At 38.3% G+C, this 9893-nt stretch overlaps 1 protein-coding gene across 1 annotated transcript; it reads left to right on the top strand.

Annotated features, from left to right (window-relative positions):
• The first annotated feature begins 1042 nt into the window (after window positions 1–1042).
• On the top strand, window positions 1043–2750 carry LOC147627575 (uncharacterized). The gene is made up of 2 exons (XM_086814488.1): window positions 1043–1423; window positions 1670–2750. The coding sequence occupies exons 1-2, from the start codon at window positions 1267–1269 to the stop codon at window positions 2233–2235; spliced, it is 723 nt and encodes a 240-aa protein (XP_086670614.1). The 5' UTR covers window positions 1043–1266; the 3' UTR covers window positions 2236–2750.
• The last annotated feature ends 7143 nt before the right edge of the window (window positions 2751–9893 follow it).

Below are 9893 nucleotides of genomic sequence, written 5' to 3'. Positions count from 1 at the left end.
TCGATCAGTTGAATTGATGAGCTAAAGAGCACAAGATACTTACTGACAGTTGCTCCACACACGGCTCCCTCTCTCGAAAAAACACACACATCTGCTCTGTAGTGTGTGTGTCTCTCTCTCTCACACACACCTCTCTCTCAAAAACACACACATGCTCCCTAGACACTCTCTCTTGTCTCTCATGCACATCTCTCTCTCTCTCTCTCTCAAACACACACACACACACACACCCCTCTCTCTCTCTCTCACACACACATGCTCTCTAGACACTTTCTCTTGTCTCTCATGCACATCTCTCTCTCTCTCTCTCAAACACACACACACATGCTCTCTAGACACACTCTCTCTCTCAAAAACACACACACATGCTCTCTAGACACACAGACTCTCTCTCTCATAGCGCACTCGCACACATGCCCATGCACATTTTTTAAGAAAGCCGTCCCTTCAAATCAATCTTCTCTAGAGTAGAATACATTGCAATTTTACAAACTTTTTATAAAAGTAGACGACTCCAAGATGGTACTATGACCCTTATGTGTTCTCTAGCAACAAGCAATCTCAGGACTCACCACGACCTCTTGGTGGATCTTGCCTTTCTCCTTTTCTGAATATATTTGTGAATTTGCATAGCAAAAGTTATTTCTTCCAATATTTCTTTTTCTTCATTCCCAAAAATTAAGGACGAAGGCTCGCAAACAATACCCATAATTAGGAAAATTCTTGTGGAAATTAGCATCATAATTAAGGACGAAGGCTCCCAAAAAGACTATCATCACTACCTAAGGCAGTGTAACTGTATAGGCTAGCATTTGAGGTGGGTAATTAGGATAAAACATTTTTTTAAAGATTCTGTGTGCTTTTGCTGAAAAAGAAATAAATAGCGAAATTTGCATAAAAATGACTATTATGAATACATGAGGTGGCCCATCTGCACACACAGCCAGAGAGTACCGATATGTCATATGCACAACCCAGCCCCCACAAGCTACAACTGGCTTGCAGATCACAGTTCTCTAAAAGCTTGTGCATGGGTGGAGTGTTGTGATTCTTCCCCCTGCCCTCCCTCTCTCTCTCTCTCTCTCTCTCTCCCCCCCCCACAAACCCCTTTACACTATAATCCCCTTATAGTTTCAATTATTTTTCCTTCTTTTCAGAGTTCTACCTTCCCCTGCCTCTCCTCTAATAGCTTCTTCTTTGTGGGCTCTCCTTTGCCCTCCTTGCCTTGACCTTGAACCAGTCTAGCTTGCTTTTGCAACAGCAACCATGGCCTTCCCCCCAAGCCCGCAGTGCCTGCTCCTAGCTCTAGGCATACTGTGTTTCCTGACCCAGCTTCACCTCACCCTTGGAGCTCTGTACAAGGTGGCAGATATCAATGGCAAATGGGCAGTGGAGAACTACTTCCAAACGGAGGACTCTCTCTGTAATGAAGCTACAAACCTCTTTTTAAGACCCATTTTAATTCTTTGGTTTCTGCCGTTATTGTTAGCACAAAAGTATGTGATTTTCTCCGGCTGTGTAGTAGAATGTACTACATTTTTTCACAAATTTTCCTGCATGCCCCATGTGTATGTGTATGTGTGTGTGTGTGTGTGTGTGTGAGAGAGAGAGAGAGAGAGAGAGAGAGAGAGAGAAGGAGCCTTAACACAGTGAAGTGGTTTTGTTGTAGCTTTCTCTCACCACACGGAGAGCGGTGAGGTGCACGAGGTGAGCCGAAAGGAGTACAAGGCGTGCCACACAAGCAATCCGATGAAAACATACAAGAGAGGCAACAATGTGGCTGAGCTAGGGAGGAAGTCCACATACTACTTCATAAGCGGAGACAAGGCACTGTGCAAGAGCGGGCGGAAGCTGATGGTGGTGGTGCTAGCGAGCTCACCGGGTCCAGCTGCCTCACCTACGGCATCAGTACCTTCGCCCTCTCCAACGAAGGCAGGACCAGCACCCAGTACCACAGTTCCAACGCCTGCTCCTCCCAGCACCGCTGAAGCCCCCGCTTCCATTTCAACTGCTTCGGCTCCTTCCCCGTCGATTCCCAGCATCCCTTCTTCAGCTACCTCTCAAGCTGCCCCCGGCCCCTCCTCGCAGGCTTCCCCTGCCACCAGTCCCCCTAGCCCCCCTCCACCGGCCCCTGCTCCCTCCACTCCACCCAGTTCTGCACCTTCTGTTTCCATTCTGCCCACTTGCTCCATCGCTGCCATTGTCCTCTCCTCTTGCCTTACACTTCTTGCCTAATTAACACACACACACACACACAAAAACACACCCATCCCCCCCCGCCGCCATCTGCTTCCAAATCACCATTTTGCCTAAGTAAAACCTCCCCCCTCCCCCAATTTCACTCTCATGCCTAGTAAACACACCCTGCATTCACCACCATTTCACCCATTTACCACCATTGCACGCTTCTTGCCTTAACAACAGGGGACGCCACTTACACTTACCTTCCAAATTCCAATGTATCCCCATCCGACCCCTATTGCATCCCTCTTCCCTACTAAATATACACCATATTATTCACAATCTTATTGTTCGCACCAACATTTTATACTTTTATTGAGCATTCCCCCCTATTGTCTATCTTTCTTGAGCTGCCCCCACAAAAAAAAAAAAAAGTTTTTCATTTTTGTCAGTCTCTTTTTTTACACTTGTGTGGCCCTTTTGGGCCTTCTCGGTTTTTGTATGTGTGCAATTTGCCGATGTTGTCTGGGTTCTCAACTCTCTCTCACACGAATCATATTCTGGTTTTCAAATCTATTTTTGGATTGCTAAATGTGATTAGTTGCTCATATACTAGGATGTTCTCTTTACTCAATAATAATGACCAATGTCATCTAAATCTACTCATTGTTGACGTTGAAGTAGGAATTACAAAACTTTGCTTGTCATGTTCCGAAAGCATCGGAAAGGAAGGGAATTACAAAACGTTTATCTTCACCTTCCGAAAGGATCGGAAAGGAAAATGTCCATCATACAAATCATCATAATTATCAAAATGGATAAAATATATGTGTCCAGGTTCAATTAAAGCTTTCGCCTTACCGTTTTTTTCTTTAATAGCACTTTGAAGCTCTACACTATGTCATCATCCACAATAATCACTCATAATTTTCACTAAAATTGGTTATCTATGTCCTTATCTTCCCCCCTAAAAGCATACATGAATAAGGTGCGACCATCATTTATGCCAACACCTCTAGTCCCGGCATCACAAGTTGAAAACATGAAATTCTTCTTGAAACAATCAAATCCCATTATTGTCCTCTCTCTTAGAGAAAATAACATTGTATGCATCCTACATTCTTACCTTTACACCACGAAGGAAGGGGGTGCAATAAATTATGTGAAATTTCAAGTATGTTTTGCATCCTTGTATGGGAGGTTTGACTTTTGCTTCCCTTATTAAAATACATCCATGCTAGTGACCGAATTAATCTACAAAGGCATAAGCATTGTTATATACTCTAATACAAAAGCCTCCTCCCATGTATGGGGTTTGATTTTTTTTTTTAAAACAAGCTTATGGTTTTTGTACCTAGGCATGATTATTGTATGCAAATAGATTTTAAGTCTTCTTCTATTAGATGAGAAGATATACACATATACCAAGATTGTATGGATATTAAACTTTTGTTCAGGTTTGCATATCAAAATCTATGAAGCTCCCAACCATAAGCTCACAACCACAAAGCTTGCAAGAATCAAGAATCAACAAAAGCATCTCATAACCATCTCGAACATGGATTAAAGTAGAACTCTATTCTTGGGGAAATAATATATAAAACAAGAGATTTGAAAATCAAAACAACACACCAAGTTTAATCCCAAAGCATAAAGTACGCGGAGTGTGCTACCATATGTGAAGAGTAATACTAAAACATATTAACCAAGCATATATGTCAATATCTCAAAAAATGACATATGATAAATACCAAAAATATAAGGCTATATCATCATAGCCAACATACTCATCATCATTGAGTGAATGAAGGGAGTCTACTACCATATGGAGGGGGTAATAAAATATCAACCAAGCATGTACTATGTCAACATCGCGGTATCTCCTCACATTTAAAGTGTATAAAATGTATCTCATGACAAGCTCAAATGTGCATCAAGCTCCCACTCCCTACTCTAGATGAGTTACACACGATATCAAGCTCCCACTCCCTACTTTAGATGAGTTACACACGATATCTTTAGGACATACGTAGAAAATGGCAAGGTCTTTCTCCATGCATAAACAATAGCGAAGCATAACTTGGCACAGAGAGCACCAAGTCCTACACAACATTAAACGTTGAGATATCGAGCTCAACTAGTGCAGATATATGAGACATGCCATGATGACAGCTCCACACTTACTCCACTAGAATGGTTGGTGAGATAATGTATGATATGCCACCAGTGGTTTTTGCTTATTTTTTGCTTATGTTATGGTTGTAGAGAAGAGAAGAGTTTAGAAGAGAATTAAGCCATCTATCTTCCTTGCGTGCTTGTCTACTCGCGCGCGCGCGCGTGTGTGTGTGTATTTGCTTGGAAAGAGCTCACGCTCACCTTCTCCCCCGCATCCTTTTCATGGTATCAGAGAATCTGTTTGTGTGAAGAGCTCAAGAGGTAAGAAAAGAAAGTAGTATATGGGTAAAAGTAACTCCATCTCTTTCCCTTTGATTTGGAAGCAAATCTTTGCACGTAGCTGCTAGTAGGCAAGAGCAACATGTAGGCACAACACTAAGGTGCATTGTCACATGTTGAGCCACCCTTTTATGGTGATGCAAAGAGGCATTCTATTATGCGGGATTGGTTTCAAAATTTGGATTTGAGGCCATTTCGAGCCTCATGGCTCTGTAAGTTTTCTGCAAGCACTCTGTGAAAGTGTTGATTTTGACTATGTATGCCTAATTTTTGGTTCGGTGCAAAGTTTTGGCAAAAATTTGATTGCAAGACACTCTGCATAATCGAGAATCTAAGATTTGTAGGTTATTGGTAAATGTATGTTTACATGAGATTTGTAGATGGTTGCTTATGTGATTATAGGGTTGGTGTAAGTGTAAAAGTTTTTACAAGCATTGTTTTGTAAGTTACTATAGGTAATGATGTCGGACATTCTATCCCACATTGTGAGCAAGAAGGTGAATAAGAATAACTTCCAAGCATGAAAGTTCAAGATGAGAAACTTCCTTATGGAAAAAAGGATACTAGGAGTTTGTCTCAGGTGTAATGCTGAAGCTTCTAGAAGAAAACGTCACTCCTTAGGCACAAACATTTAAGGCTTAGCATGAGAAAGCCAACAAAGTGATGTATTGGCTCTGTCTATTAATGTGTAAGATGCTATGATTGGTGATATACAAGATGCAGTGACACCTAAGGATGCATGGGATACATTGGTTAAACTATATAGCACAAGTACCAAGGCAAGAAAAATGTAGTTAACTCAAGAGCTGCATAATGTGGAGAGGAATAAGATGAGTATAATTAGTGATTACTTATTAAAAGTTAAAGTGCTTGCAACAGATGCCCTCGACTCTATTGGCGCTCCTGTTGTTGACGACGACTCAGAACGATGACTTGGTGTCAGTCACATTGAATGGGCTTGGCAAAGAGTATAATCGGTTTAGATATCTATCCTTGAACTTTGATGATCTTATAGCCCTTCTTATCATCACTGAGGAGATGAATGTAGGGAGTAAATCATCTTCAAGAAATATGCAGAAGTAGGCCTTCTACACGAACACAAGTAGAAGTAGAGGCAGGTCATCATCCAGAGAACAAGTTACACGCCATTTTCAAAACATAATTCATGGGTAGTAGAAACATGAATATAATGTACAATAAATAGACGGAAGAGGCCACTCTATAGGTGGGGGGAGCTAGAGAGGCCGAGGAGGATGGCAAAGAAATCATAGTGAAAATAGCAAGTGAAAATAGCATAGAGTGTTATTATTGCGGCGAACCAGGCCATATAATAATAAGGGAAGGTAGAATGACATTAAAAGTGGGAAGCTGTAGTAAGTAAACTATCCATATTTAAACATGCAAGTTGAAGAGAGAAGTGAACAGCTTTTTGTGATGCAACATATGCTTAGTTCCATGATTGCAAGTGCACGGAACCCTAGAGATGTATGGTATCATTAGGGGCCATTTGAACATATTTTGGGCCTTTTGCTAATGAAAGTAATTAGCAACAAACCAATAGGAATAGAGGATTGTGCACATTTGGTCTCCTTTGAATATGCTGTAGGGAGGGGGACTAGGCTTTCAGCACTAATAATTACACTTGTTCCTTTCAAAAAGTAGGGGGCTTAGGGTAGGTTTGGTCCCACCATTCTCGTGGCTCAAAAAATCCTTAAAATTTTAAAATTTTTGAGATTCCCCAAAAGTCACTTTCCCCCCAAAAAACCCATCTCAAACTTCATTATAGTCAAAAGTTTTATTTTCAAGTCTGCTTTCCCTCTTGAACGTCCAAATTAAACTCTCGTTAACCTTCCTCCCTTCTTCTTCCATCTCTTCAATATCCATCAAGCTCGAAACCCTAATTTGCATAGCATCTTCACTTTTTCTTTCTCTATCTCATTCACCCAACCCTAATCTCACTACTATAGCTTCACAATTGATATGGCTGTACCACGAAGAAGACCAAAAGATGAGATTGAGGAGATCTCGCTATACAACAAGAGGGACGATCATAGTGCTTGGGTGAGAGGCATTTTGTAAGATTCCTCCCTAGCCCCTCAAGATGTCCAGTTTCTTCCCCTGTAATCAATCCCCTTTTTAGAATAATAAAAGATCTTGTTTCCACCTGTTTTGACTTAGAGAGAGAAAATGTTCTAGAGAGAGAACTCAATTTTTAGATACCTTTGGATGGAAAAATATCCTTTCTTAATAAACTAAATTCTCCCAAAATAGAAGTTTAAAAAGAATTTCCTAAGGTGCATTAGAAATAAATTATAATTTGCTCAAAAGGCCTTAGCCTAAGGGTCCAGATTTTTTGAAAATTTTGGATTAAGGTTCTGAGGGACCAATTAGATTAATCTAAATTTAGGGAGGAGACAAATTAAAGAAATAAAGAAAACCCCCCCAAAAATGAGTAAATACTCACATAAGATGAAGAGTGGACTAAGAACCAAGGAAAATAGTTAAAAAACTGATTTTTGACACCTCAAAATGGGGATTTTCCTTCATGAAGGAGGCGCCTTTTTTCTCATCATTTCTTTCTATTTTAAAGCAATAAAATGAGATATTTCATCTCTCCTCTCTCCTAATTCAAATCTAGTTTCAAAAAGTAAGCTGAACTGACCCAAAAATAGTCAAAAATTGACCAAACTGATCTGGAAAATTCTAGAATTAGTTTGCTTGGTTTGAGGCTCACTTTCCTATAAATAGAAGCCTCCCCCGTTGTAAAAGCTTGATAGTGTTTATGCACTGTTACTCTACTCCTCCCCAAAGCCAAAAACATTGAATTCACTTGATAATTCACTTGTTTTTGACTAATTCCTCTACAAAGAATTACTCTTGATCCAAACAAGAGTAGAACCCTCAATCCGTCAAGCCAAAGGAAAGCTCACAAAACTCCATGTAAGTTATTAATTCTACTTTTTTTTAAATTCTAATCTATGGTTTTCTAAATTCTTTACTTTTTAATGTGATTATGGATTATAAGCCTTGATGAAAAGGCTTCCCCTTTCTCTTCATTAAGAATTTCAGCCTTTCTTTATCCTAAAATGAGTAACAAATAAATTGAGTTAAACTTTTCCTCTATTGATTACTCTTTAGAAGTGAAAAATTGATTAGATTAGAGTGCTTTATTTCATCTTGGGATAAATTTTAAAGTAAATTTAGAATGTAAAAATTGAGAAATGGTCAGCCATACAAAGGAGGTTATGGCAAAATTTTCTTAAATTTTGTGAAAATAAGTTTTATCTTTATGTTGTTCAAAAAGAATAATCCCCACTGTTTGTGTATTCTAAAAGAAATTATTTTTATTTTAAAAGTGTTATTCCTATTTTATGCATAAATAGATGTATAAAAGGATTTTCTTTTATTATAAAAGTGTTATTTTCATTAGATTCAATTTAGATTCAATTTCTATGCATAGAAAGATGCATATTGGATATTTTTTAAATTATAAAAAATGCTATTTTCATTAGATTCAATTTCTATGCATAGAAAGATGCATATTGGATATTTTTTTACTATAAAAGTGTTATTTTCATTAGATTCAATTTCTATGCATAGAAAGATGTATATTGAAAATCTTTTTATTTTAAAAGTGTTATTCCTATTAAATTGATTTTATGCATAAATAGATGCATAAAGAATTTTTATATCAAAATTAGATTCTCTTTAATTCTATGTTTAATTTCCATGAATAAGTAAATACTTTGAGAGGAAAAATTCTATCGTTTCATATTCACTTGGTTTGTAAAGAGAAAATTCAAGAAATATATCGAAGTCGAAATATTCAGATAAATGATTAATTTATTCCTCATCAAAATTTATAATTAATATAAAAATCAGTTAAGTGAATATTCAATGAATGAAATTCAATAAATTAGTAATTTAAATATCACCCCCCTTTTTGAGAAAGATAATTCAGGAAGAAAAAGAGATGTGAGGTAAATAGAAGTGATGAGATGTGTGATGTGAATCAGATAGATGTGAATGAAGGGATGAATAGATGTGATGTGAATAGAGGTGATGAGATGTGAGGTAAATAGAAGTGATGAGATGTGTGACGTGAAGAATCAGATAGATGTGAATGAAGGGATGAATAGATGTGATGTGAATAGAGGTGATGAGATGTGAAGTAAATAGATGTGAGGAGACGTGTGATGAGAATCAGATAGATGTGAATGAAGGGATGAATAGATGTGATGTGAATAGAGGTGATGAGATGTGAGGTAAATAGATGTGAAGAGATGTGTGATGTGAATCAGATAGATGTGAATGAAGGGATGCATAGATGTGATGTGAATAGAGGTGATGAGATGTGAGGTAAATAGATGTGATGTGAATAGAGGTGATGAGATGTGAGGTAAATAGATGTGATGAGATGTGTGATGTGAATCAGATAGATGTGAGGTAAATAGATGTGATGAGAATAGAGGTGATGAGATGTGAGGTGAATAGATGTGATGAGATGTGTGATGTGAATAGGGGTGAAGAGATGTGAGGTGAATAGATGTGATGAGATGTGATGTCATGTGAATCAGGATGTAAATAAATGATATGGGATGTGAGTGAATGTATGTAAAAGAATGTGATGTGGATGTGTATGCGAAGGAATGTGATGTGATGAAAAATGATGTGATGTGACATGAATATATGTGGATGTGAAGTGATAGATATGAATGTATGAATAGATGTGGGTAGTCATACAGGTGAACAATTGGATGGATGTGTATGAATAAGATATGGTGTGGACAGAAGTGATGTGATACAATGTGGATAGAATGTATGTGATGGGATGGTTATGAAAATGTATGTGGTGGTATGAATGAACGAATGTGATGGATATGAATTGAATGAGATGTGATGGGTGTAAATGGATGTGATGTAATTGAATGTGATGGAGGAGAATTGATGTGGTGTCATGTGAATTGTGATGTGAATGATTATGATGTGATGAGAAAGGGAATATAGATGAAATAAATGAGGAATGATGTGAAACAATGTGGAAAGACGAGAGTTCACTATAAAAACTGTATTTATGACCTGTTTTTTTTAATGACTCTTTTATGTCAAGAATGCTGGGGAAGCATTTTGACCGTCTTGTGAATGAGGTCGTGGAGACCCAATCTGATAAAGTTGCAACAGCTGACAGAGAGTCAATGGAGTAGCAAGGTCGGCCGAGGTCTTGACCAGCTCGGTTCGTCGTTTAAAATGGTGAGCTT

Source organism: Cibotium barometz, chromosome 20 (genome assembly GCF_041138505.1).
Source record: "Cibotium barometz isolate CiBa-2024 chromosome 20, ASM4113850v1, whole genome shotgun sequence".
In the NCBI taxonomy this organism is placed as follows: domain Eukaryota; kingdom Viridiplantae; phylum Streptophyta; class Polypodiopsida; order Cyatheales; family Cibotiaceae; genus Cibotium; species Cibotium barometz.
The sequence above is the reverse complement of the archived record's forward strand: the minus strand, read 5'-3'. Positions and strand labels throughout refer to the sequence as shown.

What these genes read in the sequence shown, in the direction of transcription:
- LOC147627575 (XM_086814488.1), top strand. Translation starts at nt 1,267, where the DNA reads ATGGCCTTCCCCCCAAGCCCGCAGTGCCTGCTCCTAGCTCTAGGCATA. An exon ending in CCAAACGGAGGACTCTCTCT is followed by an intron (nt 1,424 to 1,669) that starts GTAATGAAGCTA and finishes GTTTTGTTGTAG; the next exon opens with CTTTCTCTCACCACACGGAG.